The 22,727-nt window shown below is 47.4% G+C and overlaps 1 protein-coding gene across 2 annotated transcripts in view; it reads right to left on the bottom strand.

Annotated features, from left to right (window-relative positions):
• Window positions 1-20,399, bottom strand: part of phlpp1 (PH domain and leucine rich repeat protein phosphatase 1) — a 55,569-nt gene extending 35,170 nt beyond the window's left edge. Inside the window, exons 1-2 of one of the 2 annotated variants that reach the window (XM_079750754.1) lie at window positions 20,219-20,399; window positions 18,484-20,124 (exon numbers count right to left, since the gene is read on the bottom strand). In XM_079750754.1, coding sequence (XP_079606880.1) covers window positions 18,484-20,122 — 1,639 coding nt within the window. In that variant the 5' untranslated portion in view covers window positions 20,123-20,124; window positions 20,219-20,399. Of the gene's footprint in view, window positions 1-18,483 lie in introns of both variants that reach the window. The other variant, XM_079750753.1, reaches the window with a different exon arrangement.
• Between the last annotated feature and the right edge of the window lie 2,328 nt (window positions 20,400-22,727).

Below are 22,727 nucleotides of genomic sequence, written 5' to 3'. Positions count from 1 at the left end.
ATGGCATCGCACATGGAGTTTGGAGGCGGTGGGGGGAATTAGGCATTAGGCACAGAGATTTTCGCCAGGGTCTCAAGGGGCTCCCGGAATCCACACTTTCACAGCTTGTGAAAGGCCTGAGCCTTAATTAGTGGCATCTTAATCTCCTAAACACTCTCTTTAAAAAATTCCCAGATGCTCTCACAAAAATAAGGGTCCTGGGAGAGGTGGTTTGGGGGGTGCGAGGGGGGACGGAGAGATCCTTCTGGTGCTGATGCTGGTCCCGATGCAGATGCACGTCGTCTTTTCGATTTTTTTGTCGAAAATAGATTGTAGCGTACGGGCAGCCAAAAAGTGTTTGTATACATAGAGGACTGTGTAAACATTTGCCTTTGTGCCTTGAGCTCACAGATGCGTGTGTGTTTGAGTGTGTGCCCATAAAAGCCCTCGGCATTGGCCCTGTATTGAAGTACGTTGTGCAACGATTGAGAGAAAAAAAAACGGTGTCGGGGTGCCATGTTGTCCCCTCCTGTGGTGAGAGGAAGGTTGGGGGGCTGGGGGCTTTGTAAGAGGGGTGGGTGAGCTAATCCAGGTTTAATCTTCTGAGGAGGACCGCTCTCATGGGACAGACAATGATTAACAATGATCACGATTAGACACACAAACAGCGCCAAGGAGAGTAGGATGTGGGAGAAGGAGAGGCCATTACAACAAGTTGGTTAGCAATCTGGCTCGAATGTCACTGCTGGCTGTCAGAAAGAAGGATGAAAGGATAACAAGAGAAATCCATCATCTTGCCACCGCTCCTGTTTGATGAAAGCCGCGAAAGGTGTGAATTTTCTTCAGGGAATAATGAGGGTGGAACGGAAATTAAGCATTCACAAATTAATTACATCCTCTGTGTGTCTATGTGTGTGTGTGTGTGTGTTTGTTTGAATGTGTCTTGTGTGTGAATGAGTGAATGTGTCTTTTGTGTGTGTGTGAGTGAGTGAATGTGTCTTGTGTGTGAGTGAGTGAATGTAACTTGTGTGTGATGGAGTGCATGTAACTTGTGTGTAAGTGAGTGAATGTCTTGTGTGTGGGTGGGTTAATGTGTATGGTGTCTGATCGAATGAACGTGTCTTACGTGTGTGCGTGCCCAGGTGTGTGTGCGTGTGCACGGGCTGACGGCTGGCACGTACCCGTGGCGTGGCAGAGGTCACCATGACAGAGGCCTGAAGTGGATAATTAATAGTTTGATGGATGTAACCGCCATTCTAATAATAACTCATCTGTTTGGGCTGCCTTGGAGAAGGACACGATGCACAGTGGAGACGAACACACACACCCGCGCACGCACACACGCAGGATACACCAGGAGCAAATCACATTCCCTCCCTGGTGAAGCAGGCGGGAACATGTTGTGAATCTGAATGAGGTCAGAGCGAAGCCAATATATTTTCCCATTAACTGATACCCTGGGTGTAGCTCAAGCAGAGTGGCCATCAGCAGAACTATTACAGGTAGCGTTGTTCAACCCGTTCGTTATGCCAACGCAGCGCCGTCCATCGCCTGTAGGGGCAGCGTTGGTATGTGGACTGATTGGAAGGAGGAGTTGGAGGAGGACAGGGGGGAGGGAGGAGGGGTTGTGAAGACCCTTGTAAAGGCTGGAGAGTCCTTTGCTCGGACTCTGATTCTACTTATGATTGTAGCTCATGCACAGCGGTCAGCTTCCATTAGACAAAGCACACATGGTGTAATGAATGCTCGCGCAAACGCGCACACATACTGCATGCACTTATGCATTCTCACGGCTTCCCATCGCCCTGTTCACATGTGACGTTCACATGCCTTGTGCGATAAAGACAAAGCAAACATGCTACTATAAATAGGGGCGTGAACGAACACAACCAGGAGGACCTGTTGGATGTGTCATCGCCGTGGCCCATATCAGGTGGAGCTTATAACCTCATTATCAGCACAGCGTGAACACACATGATTCCCTGACCACAAACCAGGACATAGCCCGCTCTCGTTGCGTAACAGAAAGTGTGTAAGTGTACCACGATTTCCACAGTATTGGATTTCTTGGTCTCTGGCTACCGAAAGGAGGAGTGTAAATTGCATAATCCTCTTGCTGTATCTTGCTGGGTAAAGTCGAGGCGAGAAGTCCAACTACGTTGTTGTCTACTGTGGCACACAAGCAGTGGGGAGACAAAGGGACACGGCACTCTCACACAGACACACACATACACACACACACACACACATAACCACACACGCACACACACCGTCAGGTAATTGCATATTCAGCAGGAAATCACTTGGGCTATACGGATATGAGGTGTCTGAACATGGTGCCTGATAACACAGGTGACACTGCAGTCCATCCTACTCTGATCTAAACATGTACAGAGGGTAAGATCAAAATAATATTTCTAGTTCCTGGGGGAATATGAATGATGTATATAACGCATATGACACGGGAGCACTGAAATCACTTTTGAATATTGATTAAAAAACGGGCAGCCGTGGGTGATCGAATAATGCCGTGCCACCTCTAACAGCTGATTTAACAAGATGTCATATATTACAGAATCGGCATCCATCTACATTTTTTTTCAAACGACAGTCTCTGGATACCGTGTGCGTTTGTGCGTGTGTGAGATCGGATGATCGATATTGGTGCATTGTGAGTTGTGTGCGCGACGGCTTATGGGGTCACAGGTGCGGACCCATCCATGTACGTAGGAGAGGATTTTCCCATGTGATTCCCTTGTGCGAGTGGGCGGCTGTGATGTTGACGTAGATGGATGTGCGCCCCTCCCCTCCCCCTGCCTACTCCTGCCGCGGTTATGTAACCCGTAGTGTGTTACGAAACCTTACATTGGAAACACGAGCCCTCTGATCAGCGGGGAATGTGTGCGATTGCGTTAATGCACGCATGAGCGCACAAACACGCGCACACACACGGGAACACACACACACACACACACACATAACAACGTGCATACATCAATACACACTTGAACACACACACTGACACGCACTGCTCTGGGCATTGTTTTCAGCCTGCGTTTGTGCAATTGTGTTGTTTTGTGAGTGTGTGCGTGCGTGCGTGCGTGCGTGCGTGCTCATGTTTGTCATGTGAACAAAGTGTTTCTGCGTGTTTATTCATGAAATGTAACTGCACACGTGAATACTTCTCTATGCGTGTGAGCTTCAGAAAAGTAGAACTAGGGAACAAGAGAAAAAAGGAGAGATGGAGAACAAGAGAGAGAATAAGAGAGAGAGAGAGACAGAGAGAGAGAGAGAGAGAGAGAGAGAGAGAGAGAGAGAGAGAGAGAGAGAGAGAGAGAGAGAGAGAATTGTAGTGTAAACTCCAATTAAATTGAACATGCAATGTGGATCCAAATCTTGGTGGAATGTACAAGCAAGGAATGGGAACCCATTTGAATTATTAAAAATGTTTGTGGCTGAAAAATATATATATATGTGTGTCTTGCTGAGTTAGGGTTGGAGTGTGAGTGCTCTGGAACCAAGGAATGGGGGAAGAAATTGCAGAGAGAGAGGGAGAGGGAGAGTGATAACGAGATAGGCGTCTGGTGTGTGCTCAAATGTTTTTTATGGAAGACGTCGCTAAGAATACAAACATAGTAAGGATCCTAAGGGTGCTGGAGAGGACAATACAAAGATACGATCAATTAGAGGAGACAGTGAGGCTGTGGTATTGATCAAATATCTCATGACAGACATTTTAAAGGAAATGTAAATGTGCATCTGCCTACAATTCTTTCTTTATTTTTTTTAATCAATGGGCCAATCACGTTTAGGCTAGACTCAATAAAATCCTATTCTTTGCCATCTTTGCAAACAGGAAGTTCAGCGGAACAAATGCTCCTCTACAACAGTCGTCACACCCACATGCGGCTCTGCGGGGCCATTTCAATCCATTTATAGATACAACTGCCTTCAAAAAGGTATTCTGACAAAAGGGAATTAGGAAAAAAAAGTAGAGAGGCAGGGATGGCAGCAGAGACGGATTTTAAGCTCCCATTGTCATTTTCACAAGCTTTTCACCTTTTTCTTCTCCCGATGATATTTGGTGCAAGCATTGGCATTTTGAAATAGCTGAATCAATGTGGTATAATGGGCTGCCTTCAGAAATTCTAACGTTTAGGCTGATCCACAAATGGAGAGGGAGTTACAGAGATTGACTGTATTGTATCGCTGGCAGCGCTCCAATAGTGACACATTATTTTCTTATTTACTTCCTTTTTGGAGCTTCTGCTTTTCCCGTGCTTCAATCCTTCTCTGTCATCTCAGGAGATTTGAGTGTGGAAAGTGATTTAAAAAAACAAACATATTAGAGATACCACATATAGAAATGTATTTACCTTCGAGGAACATCCAAAGGTTAAAGACCAGTGGTTGTGTCCTCAAACACCAGACGCAGGTGGTCCTGTGTGGGCCCTTTCGAAACTTGTAAACGTGATTAAATGCCTATACAAACAAAGTTGACTTCCTGTTGCCCTTAAATCACCATTTCCTGCTTGCGCAAGGATTCCTGGAAATAATAGCCTGCTGCGGCCTGCTCTACGCTTCATCCTTAAAAAACTAAGTGCAGGTTTAAAGATTGTGTTGCTGACAAGAGTTATCGTCCATCCACCATTTGAATGCGCGCACCATTTCCCTTTGTCGCCATGCAAAAAAAAGGGTGCAGGCCACGCAAGGCTGGGCAATTACACAATAACATCAGAGCTCCGAGAGCTAGGTCCACTCAGAGAGAGGTGAAAGGAGGCCGAAACCCTCACGCTTTACTGTGGGCACGGTCTCCAGCGTGAGGAGCAGAGCACAGTGGGGCGATAGTCCCTCCATACACTGGCGGGAACAGAGGGAGTGTGACTGGCAGTTTCAGTTTGTTTCCTTCTTTCTCATGCGTACATACACAAACACACACAGTCAAACACACACACACACACACACACACACACACACACACACACACACACACACACACACACACACGCACACATACACACACACACACAGGCACACTCGGGGGGGGGGGGTCTGCCCCATGTGACAATGCACAAAATCTGCTGTCACGACACACCTCAACGGATAAAAACTTAGGTTTGAATCCAACACAAATACCCAGTGAAATGGAATTTTCCCGTCAGTGTGGCAAGCGGATGTCTTAGTCAATAGTCACACTACTTTCCAATGTGGACACCCGGTACCTTAAGGCAACACCAGTCTATCCTCCACTGCCAAAAGCCCTGTGAGATGAGTTTGTTCTCCTTATCTCTGCTCACAGGCAGTATCCGGGGACAGAGTCTAATATTCAACCTCTATTCAATATACCTGCTGCTGCAGTGCGTGAGCCAAGTAACAGACAAAGGCAATTCAACTGGAGCAAGATCTTCCACAAATACCCATCGGTGTGTGTGTGTGCAGCTTTCAACAATGCCACCATGAACACCGTCGCACAATGTGCGGTGCACAGCTTTTATCGGATTCAGTCATCAATGGAATTGAACTGACATTTGAAAATAGTGTGTCGTTTAAAAAGGGCCACCGCCAATCAGAAACCAGTTAGCCCAGAAGTCTGACCTTGAGGGATCACCACAGTAGCGTGCCACTTTCCCAAGAAAACAAGCTCTGTATGGGCAATGCACGCTGGTACATGCAGTGAGAGAGGGAGGAAGCACCAGCAGCCAACTGCCCTTGAAGTTTTACCACCACATAAAATCACAGTGGAACATTTCCTGGTGCAATAACCTACAAACAAGTACCAGTAGGCAATCAGTAAGATTTATTAAACAATTATTTATGTTTTCTCTCTCTCTGTCTGCGGAGCGAAGCAGAGAGGAGCGCCGTGTCTGAAGCCTGAAGAAGCTGCACACTGCTCTCTGTATCGTATAGAGACACCCCTCTAAGCTGATATCTCTCTATCCCTGACTCTCCTCTCTCAGTCTCTCTTTCTCTCATATTTTGAGTTTAAATCTATAATTGAAATGTTCTAAGCATAGGGACTCATTAGAATATCCACATGAACAACAAGGTGTAACATTTGAATGAATGTGCTCATCACAGGCACAGACTTATAAGCTCAAGTATCTGTTAGAATCGACAAGTTGGTGGACCGTCTCCAAATATATAGGGGTGGTGGTAGTTATTGGTAGTTGGTAGTTAGCTTCCTGTGTCCTTAGCCTCTCTGGTGCCATGGCTTCCCCCGCCTCGCGGAGACGGTGTTGACATCCACAGGTCGCTGCGCCCCCCCCGACAGAGGGTGGCACTGACTCTCTCATGAATCATGCATAGTGTTGCCTTCAGTGTCCCCGTCCTTGGCACACAAACACCCTACACACACACACGCACACGCACATACACACACATACGCATACACATGCAGGCAGGGATGTAAAGCAAACCTCTGTTTGTTTGGGTTTTTTAAATTCATGACGATCCTTCTCCCTCCCAAGCTTCATCTCTGACGCTCTCGATAGTCAAGGTTGCTTTGCAGTCTCATTTGGAGTAGCCTATCGCACGCTCACATCGTAGGCTTTGGAGATCCCTTTATTGTTTGGGGCCTGGAGGAAGGTTGTACAAGCGCAGGTAACGCACTGATTGCTATACGCTTGTCAGAGGATGACAAGCATAACTATAGCCAACTTTTAAGTACCACGTTGTCAGGATAATAAAAAGGGAAGTTTGAAAACCATATAAGATTTCCCAAAATGTAAGGGAGCTGGGGGGGGAAGGAAGTGAGCTGAAGCAGTGAGCGGTGCAGTGTCAGCATTAGCAACAGCACAAAAACAAAACAAAGCTTGTAAACAGTGACTGAGGTGCGCTCACGGAGGAGGAACGCGGTGTTAATAAGTTGTGTGGTGGGCACGCTTCCATCGTCAGTGCCTCCGCCACTATGTCGACTCAGCCTCCGCATTCTGTCACCTGGCGGGGCGGAGAGTGGCCCAGGCCTGCACACGCACACACACACACGCACACACACGCAAACACACACAGACACACACACACACACAGAACCACCTGAACCCAGAGTAGAGCTCCCTCACATTGGATGGTATTGTTTCAAATAAAAAGAGAGATGGGAGAGGGAGAAAGGGAGAGGTGGGTGGCTACTTATAGAAAGAGTCAGACGCAGGTAGTCATACGCAGACAGAGAGTCATATGCGTACAGAGAGAGAGAGAGAGAGCGCGAGAGCGAGAGAGGTATTGTTTCCTGAAGCACTTGTGCAACACTATAATGCCACCGCCATCACCCCCAGAGACCCCACCCCCAACCCAACACACACCCACGAAAATAAACAGGAGTGTCATGTTTACCTGTGCTTGTTTTTTCAGGGGAAGCACCCTGGGGGGTGGGGGGGGGAATCTGAGACGCTGAAGGGAAGGGTGTGTGTCTGTGTGTGTGTGTGTGTGTGTGTGTGTGTGTGTGTGTGTGTGTGTGTGTGTGTGTGTGTGTGAGCGCGATGGGGGGGGGGGGGGGGCACTGCAGCAGAGGAGGAGCAGCAGGGTCTGACAACACCTTTCCATGAAATGGAGGCTAAACAGGAGAGGCGACACCACTAATTGGGACAGAGAGCCAGTTTGACGGGCTCTCAACCGGCCCCGGCTCACCCATCACAGTAACACACACCACGAGTGTGTATTCGTCTTGGTCTCTGGTGTGTGCGCGTGCGTGTGCGTGTGTGTGTGTGTGTGTGTGTGTGTGTGTGTGCGTGTTTTTACTTTTCTCTACACCATGCCTGACGCTGAAAAATGACCTCTCGGAGACTCCTGCAAGTCGAGGGTTTCCCGCTTCATTTGTAGCGATGCATTAGTAATGGCCGCCACTGACAAGGGAGAGCAAGACGGTGCATTTCCATTCAGAGCTTGCCAGTCGTCGTACTTTATGCCTCCTTGTCTCTCACAAAGGCAGCGCTCTTCTCAGTGAGACTTGTTTGACATGAGAAGACTTGCCGCTTGCAGTATCCATTGTCTGCGTTGAGCGTTTAGTCCAGTCCAGACGGTTATTAGAGAGAGCGTCTCAAAAGCTTTTTTCATGGACGTGTGATTACTGCGTGACTTTTTGCATTAGTGCCACACACGTGGATACGCACACAATCACACACACACACATACTGTAGAGCCTTAAGTATGTACACTCTGCTGTCTGACATTCTACATTGTAGACATCGAGATTCTTTAACAGCGACATTCACAAGTTTTCTGTCTCGGAGATGGGTTCGAATACATCAATACTTGTTTTAAAGTTTGGCGTTGTGAGCTTAGTAATAGCAATGGGACCACGATGGCATGGGTGGCGATGCGGCTCTGCCTCTTCCTGGAGCGAGGGCTGCATTACAGTAAGTGATCCAGTGGTCTGATCTTATCTCACCACTGGAGCCAAGGAAGGAGAACAATGGATGTCTGTATACCTGCTTGGTAAGACATCTCCGCATCACCATCTGCTATCCTTCCAAGGCAGTGGGTAGCTCACGGCTTACATTAGGGTCAAACAATATGGAGTCGTGACAACGCCGCGCACAGAACTTTATTTAATCTTGTCATTTAGTAATAAAATATGTGCTGTGTACTGTGCACATGCACGCATACCGTTACAGCCAGTTATATCTACAATAAAGATAACTTATCTAAAAGGTCAAAGATGAGGTCAGAGTGGTCATCATTATGTCTGAAAGCCTCTGTTTATCGCCTAGTGGAGAATGGAGGATGCAAATAGACGGGGGAAATAAGAGTTTTCCCTTTTGCCTTAAATATCTTTAGAAAATATCCCGGTCAGATCACATGGTCCAACGACCTACAGATATGACGCGCCACATTGCCCGAAATGGGAAAGATGACGACAATTCGGAACTGGGTCAGAGTTTCTATTCGTGGTTTGAACTACAGATTCTCACCACCACACTGGGCTCTATAGAATTCTAGGGGATCGGGTTCAAAGAGTACGGTAAGTGGCAGAAGCCATTGCGGCTGGTTTCAGAGGAAGTTACCCGTGACGCATAATGACATGCAGCCGGCTACGTCTCTACCACCCCCGTCCCTGGAGGTACCCGACCCCAAGAAGTGCTTCCTTCTGTCAGCAATATAGGCTACAGTCCGCTACTTAACACGCACACACACACACACACTAACACACACGCACACAGGGGGTGACGGGGGGGTTAAAGAGTCGGCCTCAGGCACTGGCGTAAGAGTGAGTGTCGGAATGAATGAATGAACGAACGAATGAACGAGTGAGTGAAATTGCGATGCTGTGTCACATTCTCCCGAGCCCACGTGCAAGCCTTCTCCCTTTCTTCTCTCTCGCCCCATTTTTTTATCCTCCCTCTCTCTCTTCACCCTTCCCTTTCTTGTTTTGTTTAAAATTTAACAAGGACTGGAACAGTGTGTGTGCGCGTGCGTGTTCATGTGTGTGTGTGCCTGTTTGAGTGTGTGTGCCTGTTTGTGTGCGTGTGCCTGTGTGCCTGTGTGTGTGTGTGTGTGTGTGCCTGTGCTTGCCTGTGTGTGTGTGTGTGTGTGTGTGTGTGTGTATGTGTGCGTGCCTGTGCTTGCCTCTGTGTGTGTGTGTGTGTGTGTGTGTGTGTGTGTGTGTGTGTGTGTGTGTGTGTGTGTGTGTGTGTGTGTGTGTGTGTGTGTGTGTGTGTGTGTGTGTGTGTGTGTGTGGGTGGTTGGGTTGCAGTGGGCATCCGGGGTGTTTTGGCTCAGCTCGGTGTCACATGCAGAGGCCATGTGAACCAACACAGTGGCACAGAGAGAGCTTGGGTGGGGTGGGGGTGGGGGACTGAAGAGGGGGAGCCTTTATGCCCGAGAGGAGGAGGAGGACTTTGGGGGGGGGGGAGGGGGGGAGAGAGAGAAATGAGCTTGGTAGGACTATTGGGGTCAACAACAAGAACAGCGATGAAGACAAAGTGGCAGCCGGCCGCGTTGGTAAATAATGGCACACAGGAAGTAGGTAGCGTGGGAGTAAACCACCGTAGAACATATACTAGATGGAGATCTAATACATTTTTAGAAATTGTTTTGTTCCATCTTCCATTCCAGCATTTTAATTGGCAGGATCGCCGGCCTGCCTTTGTAACCTCATCCCGTAATGGTTATGTGTGGGGAGGACATCCTGAAGCTAGAGGCAATATAATGGAGGTCTGGGGGTTGCAGTTCTGTAACCTGTTACCGGTTCCTGAAGTAGGGCTTTTACCTACAACAAGCTGCACAGTCAAATGTAATAGCTGGCAAACCCATTTGCATTCAATGAATAGTTTTCTACAGTTTGTACGTACGCATACAAGTGGTACAAACAAATAAATAAATCTCAACTCTATATTAAGGGTCACCCATTTATAGGACCCGTTTTCAAAGCCTTCTAGTGAAAAGAAAAGCCTATTGACCACTAAGCAGGTCACTTCCTTGCATTCGCTTTATTTTGGAAGAGGCTAAAGTAGGTCACCTGATATCTGCCCTATGTCAGGGCAGAGTCCATGAAATCTACTGAGCTCCTCCCATCACCGCCTTATCAGGCTCTGTCTCGATTACACAAACAAATGCTCGGGTCACAGTTCCGATGTTTTGCATTCCGTCCGAAAGTTATCGCGTTCGGAAACACCCATGACTGTCTGGCGCTGCTTTTGCGTTTCCACCTGGGCTCTCGTTGTTTTTCTCAATTGTTTTTCTCTGCCTCTTATTCCCGAGAATCGGGAGTTTAAAAAGAATAAAAGCGTGGCACGCAGCGAGCGACCTCAGAGCGAACCACCAATGGGCGCCTGCATTCAGGGGGTGACATTTAAGGCTCTGCCCTCACCGGAGAATAAAGGGGCTAGAGTGCGGCGGCACTCTGCAGCACGAAACCAGCCTCGGCATGTCCTCTGCCTCAGACTGCCGGGGTCTGCTTTTAATGCTCAAAGTTGCAGATGTTGCCTGGTGTTAGGCTTTGCAGCCACTGATCAAAGCTGGGGATAGTGACCCCCCCTTCGCTGGCCTACTTCTAATCCCCCCCCCCCCCCTCCACCCACAACCACAGCCCCCACCCTGCATGTGGTGAAGGCAGGGGGTGGACCTCGGAGGCCGGGGCTACATTGGGGAGGAAGAGGGTTTGACCGCTTTTCTTTCTTGCAAACCTCATCCGTACGCGCACACACACACACACACACACACACACACACACACACACACACACACACACACACACACACACACACACACACACACACACACACACACACACACACACACAAGCCCGTCCGGAGGCGCAGGGCAAGGGCAGCTTGATAGACGGCTGAGAAAAGGGGAGGAATTAAAGCCCCCCCCTTCCCCCTGCTAACCTCCCCCTCTCTTCTCTAAGAATGAGTGGACAGGCCCGCAAGATTGACAGAGCAGCTTGACATTCTTTAGCCTCCATTCAGCCGCAAACCATTCGGCACCATTCACTCTCACTTTGCGATGTTATTTACTCACTCAACTTCTACTATATATGTAAATATCCATACATCGATATCTATCTATCCATCTATATTTATCTATGCATGAAAATACAACTACAACATACCTATATATAACTTTGTAGTATTTCTGACAGTCATTTATTTTTCTGGAAACTCTCACACAAACACAAAGTGGCCCAAGACACTCTGGAATTGAAGGGCTCTGGGATAGGACAGGGGAATAGAACAGATGACTGGCGCACACAGTCATCTGTGTGTGCGTGCGTGCGTGCGTGTGTGCGCGTGCGTGTCTGTATGTGTGTTTGCGTGTCTGTGTGTGTCTGTGTGCATGTGTGTGCATGTTTGTGCGGGCGTGTTTCCTTGCCAATGGTGTGGATGAGCGGTAATCTGGGGAGAGGAGCGCTGAGAAAATGAGAAGGCTGGGGAGAGATAAAGAGATATGGGAAAATAAATGGAAGCTGTCGGATGGTGTGAGGCAGGGTATGAGCAGGGATGAGAGGGTATGAGAGAGAGAGAGAGAGAGAGAGGGAGAGAGAAAGCGAGAGAGACATGAGAAAGCAAGAGAAAGCGAGACAGAGAGAGAGAGAAAAAAAGAAAGAAAGAGAGAGACACAGAGAGGAGAGAGACAGAGAGAGAGACAGAGAAAGAGAGAGAAGAAAGAGGACAGTCAGGGATAGAGAGACGTCAGCTTAGGGGGGTGTCTCTATACGATACAGAGAGCAGACTGAAGCTGACATGACCCTCCTCCCTGCTGTTGCTACAGAGTCAGAGGGGGAGCGGCAGCACATCCTCCAACACACAAGGGCTTGACTCCAAAATAATTCATCAGGGCTATTTGTATTGATGGCCCTGGTCCTCAGGCGAGACCACTTGTGCCTGCCCTGTGATTCGTCATCTGATTGGCCCTCCCTCAGCCCAATAAAACAACCCGTCACCACGTGCAAGTAAAGGATTTGATTCGAGCCAGACACACACACGTACAAATATACACATAGTACATACTCTAACTAGTACGACAGAACTACACACCAATGATGACACACGTTTTCTCTCTCTTCCCCTCTCTCCCACTCTCTCTTACTCACACATATTGGATGTGAGGTTTGAAATGTGTGAAATCTGATTACACAATTACATAATGAGTCAACAGTGGGTCGCTTAGCCGGGACTATTAGCCGTCAGCTGGGGACTATGTAGAGTGATGCTGCAGCCCTGAGCAGTGCGCTGCTGCTGCGCTAAAGTTATGTACAGTGTGTTAGCGTTCAACACGATTCAGCATTCCCACAGGTGTGGACCCTGGCAGCAGAATGAATGACACAAATTTAAATATTGCAGAATTGTGTTGTTCAAATAAAGGAGTCAAAGTCATTGTCATTTTGAACATGAGTCATTCAATATACTAATGTACCCAGAAGAGGTGAGATATGGAAATCTGCTTAAAGTGACAAAACCAAGTGGTGCTGTTCTTCAGAAACTCTTCTGAAAATATAAAAGTGTATAGTACGTGTGCTATTATACACTATATACACTTACAGTTAGTGTACAGTGAGAGTGGTGACGCAGACAAGACGCCGGCGAGAGCTGCATAATGGCCGACAGCAGAGCGGTGCCTTGGAAAGCCGTGTGCTTCATTAAGCCTTTAAATCCCCGCAGAGTCCTTTAAGTCATCACGTCACCGGCTCTCACCTCCTCAGTCACTTACAGAGGTAAGGAGAGAGGAGAGACAGATACGGTCGGCGGGAATGCACTTCCTCCCTCCCTCCCTCCCTCCCTCCCTCCCTCCCTCCCGCTCTCCCCCCTCCGTGCTGTTTCAGAGTGATTGTTCCCCCTAAGCCTCTCTCCGGTGTATGCCAAATGCCAAGAATGTCGCTTACTACCCATCGAGGAACAGGTAGCACAGAGGCGCTTATGCAACGACCGGCCGCAAATTCATTTCTGGTCCCACGACTTTGGATGAAAGCAAGTCATAGTAACCTCTCATGCAGAGCAGGAGGACAAAAGATGTCAGAGAGATATGTTGTGTGTCTTTGAATCCTCGATCGTACGAAGATAGTTTGTGAAATCAAAACAAATCCGATAAATGAAATTCTGGAAATCAAGCCGTGCTACTAAAAACCAATAGGACACTGACTATGGGGTTCATGGTGGTGTCAGAGAATGGGTTGTACACAGGACTAAAGGAAACAAGCTGATGAAACCAAATGATTCAGTAGTTCTCCATCCAGTGATGAGGGAAAGCCTGTGCCCACAACACACACACACACACACACACACACACACACACACACACACACACACACACACACACACACACACACACATACCCCCCTGCCATGATGTCAACCCCCCTGCCGGGAGGCTCAGCCAATAATATCACGGTTCCACTACATAGTACTCAATGGGCTCGAACACAGTGGGATGTTGTGACACTTTCACACGATCCCAACCAAACCCAAGCAGGGAACCCTCCCCCTTCATTTCTATCCTGCACCGTTTTTAGGTAATTAGTCCACTGGAGTGACACATAATGGGCCTAAAGGCTAGTCATATTGTCGTTGCGCTGAAATTTATTCATTTATTATCCTTGCCTGCTCAGAACACCATGTATTACCACGTCATGAACCACAGTGGGATTCATAATAATGGGTGAATGGATATAGATTACGAGCATTGATAGCGTGCTCATGTGTGGATTTGGTAATATCATCCATCCCCAGTCAGAATCCCCTATAACCCCACAAGGTAGCACATAGCAACACAAAGCCTAATCTAACAACCATCCAACAGAATTCGGGGCAGGCATGGGTGTCTGCTGGCTGGGCTGAACCTAGTGTGTGGCGGCTGTATGGGCAGCTCTGGCCAGATTAGTCTTCAACCTGCCATAGAAAAGAACCAAGCCCTTTGATCTCCGGCCTGCTCTACACACAGCACACCGTGTGTTTGCCTGGGTGTGTTTGCGTCTGCAAAGTAGAGAGAGCGGACGAGGGGCAGAGATAGGGAAAACGCAATAGAGCTGGCTGAGTTCCCTCACTGGCCGCCGAGGTCTGCTGTGTAAACTCAAAGCGTGACCTGACCCCATCAAAGTCAAACAGGCCTCTTGCTATGTCCGGGAGGATTTGGCAAGAGACACCTCGGGCAAATCAGCAACTTCAGGCCGCGCCAGCCTTCATCCACTCAGCACCCTTAATCCAGTGGAGAGAGGCGCACAAAGTGCAAACACACACAATCTGTACTGGGCTTATTGTATTCATTTCGGTTTGAAGGGGACTTTACTGACCGGTGGCAACGGCAACATGCCCACTCCCCACCGACCCACTGAGAGACGGGGGAGCTGGTTGTTGCTGGACCTTCTATCACCCAACCTCAAGGGGTTTTCAGCGGCAGGCTTACCCACTGCATCCGCCCGTCAACGGACGACGGAAGGTGTGCCTGATTCTTTTTTTTCCTGACGATCTGATTGGCTGACGGATCCGTCGCAGCCTGAAAAGTTAAAGTTTTCTCAACTTCTGAAAGCAAGAGACGGAGCCGACGGAACGGACGGACCCACAATGCACTTCAGGATCGCCCCATGCAAAGTCAATGAGATCCGTCAAAGGACGGATGCAGTGGGCAAGGGGTGTTACTGGCAGCCAGTTTAGGATCGCCCGCCGCTCTCTCTCTCTCTGGCTCCTCTTTTAACTTTCGGAGGAGCAGCAGGTAGGGATGGGGCATATTTTCCGCGCAACTTTTCCCTGTTTGAGATGGCCTTGTATTGACAATGTCTAATTTAACTACAGCCACGGTATCACAATTTCACTATCACAATATCCAGGCTGAATCCTTGGAGGGAGCTTTCTTGAAAAAGATATAATCCCTACTATTTGGCGCGGTTCATAGTACACACACACACACACACACACACACACACACACACACACACACACACACACACACACACACACACACACACACACAAACACACACACACACAATTGGTTCATAGAAGTTCAACTAAAGTACTTTCATGCAGGGAGCGTAAACCTGTGCTAGTGATAGTGAACAAGTTTTTGTTTCATAGTCAGATATTGTGAAAGTAGGGTCTGTACAAACATCACGTCGACACTGTGGTCAGGGAGCCTCACTAATTGTAGCACTCATTATTCAAAGTTCAGTGCAACAGACCACAGCGTGGTATCGCACTGCATGCTGGGAAACCTGAGATGCCCCACCACATTCACTTCCTTTCCAGAAGACGTGCTTGACATTCTGGACGAGCCAGTGTGCATTCTTGGCGTCCGTTCCCCTGTGTGTGTGCATTTGTGTGCATGTGTGTGCGTGTGCATGTGTGTGTGTGACTTTCTGAAGACACAAGGTCAACAGCGCTATTCCTGGCTTCCAGCACGGACGTGTGAGTGTCTGTGTAAACACTTTGGGGCTGATGTACTCATGTCACTGGTGCATGCAATTACAAAAGAAAAACTGTAGTACTGGCATTCATAACGTGCATAAATATTATTATTAAACTGAACAGTATGAAAGATTTTGTTCCATTGAGTCCTTTGTACGATTGTTCTACTCATATTATGTTCACCATGAAGCATTTTTTTGTCTAGTCTCAAAAATGTAATATTCTGCTGGCGGGGCATTTCACTTTCTTACACTTCATATTTGTTTCGAACAATCATGTCGCTGGAGGCAGGGATCTGTAAGTTTGTAATTGGTGGACACATACTCGGCGAGAAGTAGCATACAGTCTGCAGAGGTCCAACAACAACAACTATAGACTGGCCACTGTCGAAATACTCTTATTCAAATCCCCTTCTGAATGCTTAATCTACGCACACATCTACACACGCAAATGGGTTTGCTTTGGTACAATATCTCTGTAACGAAACAGCAAACAAAGCGTCAGTCCACCCCTTGCAGTGCTGGTTTCCGGGCCAAGGCTCTGTGCTGTTTCCATGCAGAAGATCTGCTGTAAAAGGAGGACTGCTGGGTCTGAGATTAGGATTCCTCCAAATTGTGGAAGGTGTGTTCCACATACCATAGTAGTATGATGTTTATACCTAAACACAAGATACTAATAATTGTATTAATAAATGCTCCAACAAGTAATGGATGTTCTATGCATCCCAATTTGTCTAAAACAAATGCAAGTGGATCAACATGAGCAAACAAACTATGTTGAAATTCAAATTAAACGGTTAGCCCACACCGCGTTTGCATGGAAGGTGAATTGACTAATGCATTGTTTCGTGCACACCTCATGCCAACAGCCAGTGAGGCCAGAATAGAGTACATTACTCATTGCGCTGATAGGGTCAGTAGCTCATGTTTCTATTCAGGGGTCATCTGGACAGATATCTGTGCGGTCAGCATGTTAAAATAAATAACGATCAAATCGCTTCTGAACCACATCTGGTTAACAACGATTGATAACTGCTCTCGGTATGGGATCGTCAACATCGGCGATATTCTCTGACACCGATAACCTCCCAGCGAACGGCCATCTGTCAGTGTCCCCCCTATCAAGGTGCCTGGAAGGAGAGAACATACAGAGGGAGTCAGTGGGAAGTGAGGCGGGGTGGTGCTGTGCATAGTGATGGGCTGCTACAGGCTACAGGCTCCAGGGCGGTCTGTAGGGAACTCCAACAGGCAGGAGAGGGAGGGAGAGAGGCAGAGAGAGAACTAAGCCGGCTCACATGGGAGCTGAAGATTCACAGGAGTGCCAAGGGGCATCACGGCGTCCGACTCTCTCTGCCACGCGTTGGATCTCTACCATCTCAGCTGACTGCTCGGGCAGGCGCGAGATACGGCCGCCACATCCGTTGTCGAGCGTGCACGTGCGCGTTCTCACGAACGCACGGCCGTTCGCCCTCCTGCCTTACCCCCCCCCTCCCCCGCCCTCTCTGCGTGCTTAGTCACCACATGAAACCAAAAAAAACAGGAAGGGTGGTGAAATAAAGTTATTTCAGTGGTCAGCGTTCTCACGAGTTTCGTGATGAACACAATCTGGCTACATCATCACCATCATCATCACCATCACCATCATCATCACCATCATCATCATCAGCATCAGCATCAGCATCAGCATCAGAAGCAGCAGTGGTGATGGTAGCAGTTGAGGAAGCGGTAGCGGTGGTGGTGTGATTAATGAAAGAGCTTCTAGGGCTCCGGGGCTTGGGGGGGGTGGCTGCTTACCCGGCCTGGCAGGCAGTTAGTTTGTGTGACAGCTAGTTGTGCTGGTTGCCAAGATGAACAGGATATGTGAGGCATCTCAATGACCAAACTGCATGCAGGCTAAGCACTGGGGGGGGGGGGGGGGTTAATGCCCATCCTCATCCCCAACTCCACACTCCTCCTCTTCCTCCCACGCAGGCATTTGGGGCCTTTTCATTAGAATGACAATGGGGGCCAAAAAGGCAGAACAGGGCCCGATGTCTGGGAGCCATAAGTTGAGGCGATTGCTTTGTGGCGAACCCATGCGTGTCCATGAGAGCAAGGCTACAACCGGAAGAACACACACACACACACACACACACACACGACTGAAGCGGGAGTTGATCAAATTCCCACAGTGAAACAGGCTTAGGAGAGAGAGAGAGAGCGAATGAGAGAGAGAAGGGACCTCTTCACACTTTCACATAAAGTCCACAGTCAGTGTGCGTTCTCATCCATCTTTGGTGCAACTGTACTTGACAAGATTCAGAACCAATAGACGTCTAGAAGAATACCAACACTCAAGCCTTGCTATGAATGCCTGCTGTTGCTGCCTCTGTACTAAAGTAAAAAAAAAAAAATCTGTCTGTCCCGTTAAAAACACACACACACACACACACACACACACACACACACACACACACACAGAGACCTCCTTCCCCTGCAAAACTATAATTCTTTTTCCGCTACAAGTGGCAACTGCTGGGTGTATTAAAAAGCACAGATCGAGAGCGACCTACAAAGGAAATTAAGCAATTGTGTTGTTTAAAAAAAAAGACACGAACTTGCAGGAGATGCTGGAGCCAGAAGACAATTTAACACCAGCTGACAGTATCATTCAAATAATAATGAAATTATTTACCTGCATAAAATCGTAGCAGAGATCCAATTTCTGTGTTCATGCCCTCCTCCTGAACTCGCCACGGGTCCTTAAATCCAAGTTTAAAGAGGAAATCGGTCTGGATCTGGAGAGGCCTTTCATCTGGGCCGAGCCTACGCACTGCCTCTCCGTGCAACTGGACATATATCGTGGGGCAGGAACCGCTCCCGTTCCCGGTTTGCTCGGATGAGGATACTGGTTTCAAGAAACCCTGGAAATGGTCGTCTTGCCCGTCAGGTGTTGTACCTGTGGAACACACTCTTGACAGCGAGCCGGCGCTCGTGCTGGGCGGCAGGCTGCCCATGCGACCGGCTTTATGCACGTTGTCTGGCCTTGCGACGCCGTTTAAGTGACCAGGGTTACAGTGCGTGTATGTGGCCGCGTCCGCGCCGATGCCATTGGAGTGATGCTGGGGGACAGCAGGGTCTATGCTGGACGAGTGACAATCAAGCTCCAGCTCATCCGAGGAACTGCCGTAAGTGTCATGGCCCTCCGTGTCGAATACGGGGCTCAGTATGGACGCCTCCGTGCCCAGGATCATGTCGTCGCTCAGGGAGTCCCTGTGTTCACTGAGTCGTGCCCCGGAGCTGAGATCGTCGAAGGCGCTGCTCTCCACGTCGGAGCCGGAATTCAATCCGTAGCTGTCAATCCCATTCCGCTGCTCAGAGTCCTCGTCGATGGGGGTATCCTCCACGTTGGAATTAGAATTTAAATCGTCAGATAAGGAGCACGTCGTGTTGTCGTGTGACTCGGAGTCTGGGGTGAAAAGTTTGGAAACAATTTCTTGTTGCTGTTGTTGCCTTTGATCCGCATTCTCCATGAGCAACAGCCTCAACCTGTCACTCGGCTGGCTGGAAGGGCCGTCTCGAAATTCGGTCGATTTCAAGGAACTCATGTGTTCAAACTGCGTGATTTCATCCCCATTTGCATTGACCTGATTTTCGAGAATTTCGTGAATCACATTGCAGTTTCCATTTTGGTCGGTTTTGGGTCGATCTTTACAAAATATGCGCAACACGGACCCAGACTTACTGCAGAGTTTACTCAAACCGAGCGCCATCTCGCCGGCCGTGGTGTCCATCGTGCAAAGAACCGGCCTCGGATACGAGGAATTGAGTCTGTCGTGGACGTGTACCGAGCCCCGGTGAAGATCCGCTCGCACCCATTCCCTGTCTGGCGGCTGAAGCTGCATGTTTTGCCGGTGCTTCAACAGGGTCTTTCTATCCAGACTCCGGGTATGCAGAGACGCAGAGGAGAGAGCCGAGTTCATCTTGGCGCCGCAGGCGGCAGTGACAGCTGAGGCGGCAGTGGTTGCAGCTGCGGCGGAGAGATTCCGCTTTAGCCGCCGCCGCCTTAACAAGAGTGAGTTGGAGGCGCCTGACGAAGCCCGGCCATTAGTGGCGGTGGCAATACTTTTATTTGAAACATTAGATACCGACGTGGATATGGTATGGACGAGGCTGTTCCCGTTCTTTGCGTCGACACGGGAGGCTGCCGAACGTCCACCGCCATCACCCGCCGCCTGAGTCCCCTGGGCGACAGGCAGTCCGCTGGGTTTCTTTAACTTGGTCGCGTTTCCATCTGACACGCCGTCCTCCGTGACAGCCTGCGCACTTTCCATCTCTGCGAATGAAAAGTAGCCCACTAAATAACGGTGCGCACTTGGTGAAACATACGACCTTTAGCGTTACATTTGAAATCCCAAAATTGTTCCCACCGCGGTAAATGTCCACCAACTAGGCGGCTGTCGACTTATCCTTCTAGTCATTCACTTTTTTGCCTTCGACTTCTCGGTGGAGGCTTCTTCGCAGGTCCAGGAAACATTTTACCGATTTAATTCACTAGGAAGCCGTCTGGAAGCGTCGGGCCAGATTAGGGCGGAGACGTGACTGTGCGTCTCATTTAGACTGAAATACTACGGTTGAATATGAAATGAACGTCGGTCGACCTCTTACGCAAATACTTACTGATATATATTCATGAGGAGGTACAAGATGGGCGCGCTAAAAACACCACACTGTATTGTGGGAAATGTATTCTTACCAAGCATCGAATTGAATCCACTACATCACAAACATCTTCCTAAAAGAATACATTTCCCATCATAATATACACCGTTCAAAGAGTCGACAGGCGGTGTTAAAAAAAAAGGTACTATATAAAATGAAACATTTATTGAAACATTGTTCAGTACCGGTGTATATAAGAACTTTCCTAAAAAAACGGATTGTCTATTAACTACATCCTTTGCAGAGAAAAAAAACATCACTTATCTTATCGAACCGTAAATTGTACCACAAGTTTAAACTTGTGGACCAACAGTTGATTTTAGTTTTACATTGACGTTATCTATAGGTGAAATGCTTTATTTTAAATTTGACCGTTTTATGCTCATTGCATACCATGTATTTTATTTACAATATTACCCTTATTCTCCGAAATTCCGCCACGAGTTGCAGTTAGTTAAATAAAACAAGTCTTATCAGAAGGACGAGTTCATTACAATATGAGAAAGACGCCATTTCATAGGCTATGGCAATCGGGTCTGAATGGTGCGACTTCATTCTATAGTATTTTCCGCCCTCTAGTGGACTTCTAGCATGCTTACATTACAATACGAACAGAAGTCCCTGCCGTGACCCAATGCATTATAATTGCACTTTCACATATCATATTCCATTCATCAGTTGTCCTGGGATTATCAAAAGGGTGCATGCATTGTATCCAAATAGGTATGTCATGCATATTCAGGTGGCTATCTTATGAGGTACTAATAAGATCATAAGGTGAAAGGAGGCTCCCAAAATAACTTACAAACGCCTTTCGCTCCCCAGTTACTGATTGACCTCTGAAAGTATGCATATATTTACATGTTTCCTAGAGACATGTTCAAACTATTTTACTAGCCTATCACACCAGCTGCCGTAAAAAAATAAGGCAAATATATCCATTTGCATGTGCCAGACGAATCAATCTTTAAACTTTGTTACAACACATGACATCCATCGTTTTCTGAGCTAGGAATCTAGTCTTGAGGCATAAACTGTTTACAAAACACAAAAAAATATACCCACTCACTTGTAGTTATAAAAGACTATGCTAGGTAGGTGAACTAGAGGATTTGTCAGTTAGAAAGGCAGAAATGGCATCTAAAATACAATTTAAGGCATTTAGTCTCCTCATATGAAGTAAATGGCCAAGCTCTAAGGTAGGCTGTGTGTATAGAAAATACCCACCAATAACTCATGATACATGAAAAGCATTCAGAAATGGAATTTAATAAACATGTTGTATCCTTTACATGATAATTTACTTCAAACGTGAGAAAAAAAAAATCTCTTTCGAATGTTTAATCTCAGCAATCACGTAGAAGGAAACAGATTATTGCTGAATTCATTTTCCTTGATTCCAGCAAAGTGGACCTGTGGTCTGTGACCAAGTGGCTCAAGTAATTCAACAGTGTAGAAAAAGAGAATCATTCATGAGTTTTCAGATCAACTATTTTGTATTGTACATATGACTAATGTCCTAAGCTGACGTTGGCATGATGCTGGAATCACATGGAAGCTGGTGGTTCTAACGCAAAACACCATCTTATATTTCTGGTTAAGTATCGAAACTGAAACCCTAAGGGGGGGGGGGGGGGGAATGTAAAAAATTAAATACAAAAATAATTGTAAAACAGGGACACCGCAAGGGCAACCCATTAACTAGGTTGAGAGAATAATTGTTCCAAGTTTTGCTCTCACAAATCATACATCTTCATAAATAAAACTAAGTGCCATCTATGTCCCAGTTGCCATGCTAGCAATCTTCAATAACGAGGGAGCATTTGGTTTTATCCTTTTTCAATAAAGTGGATGGCCCAGAGAGCCATTTGATCTGCTCCAATTGACCTCAGTGTACAACAACGCAACAAAAAAAATCTTAAATATTTTGCACCTGTATACGCCATAGCTTATAAGCAGTAATGGACTTGTAACATGACAATTTGAAACACAAAGCAAATTGGCTTAGAACAAAACTAAAACAATTATTAATATTTATGAATCTTGACCATTAAAAACAGTCACATTTTTACAACTAAACTCTTCCCATGCAATCCCTTCTGCTGGATACATTTAAAAAAGTCTATATTTTTTTAGTGTTCTACCAAATTAACTGGATATTTGGCCTTTAAAAGATTGGGAATCAATAGATTTTTTCCAACTGCATTCGTTAAAATC

This window comes from Pollachius pollachius (assembly GCF_949987615.1).
Source record: "Pollachius pollachius genome assembly, chromosome: 14".
Lineage (NCBI taxonomy): Eukaryota > Metazoa > Chordata > Actinopteri > Gadiformes > Gadidae > Pollachius > Pollachius pollachius.
The sequence above is the reverse complement of the archived record's forward strand: the minus strand, read 5'-3'. Positions and strand labels throughout refer to the sequence as shown.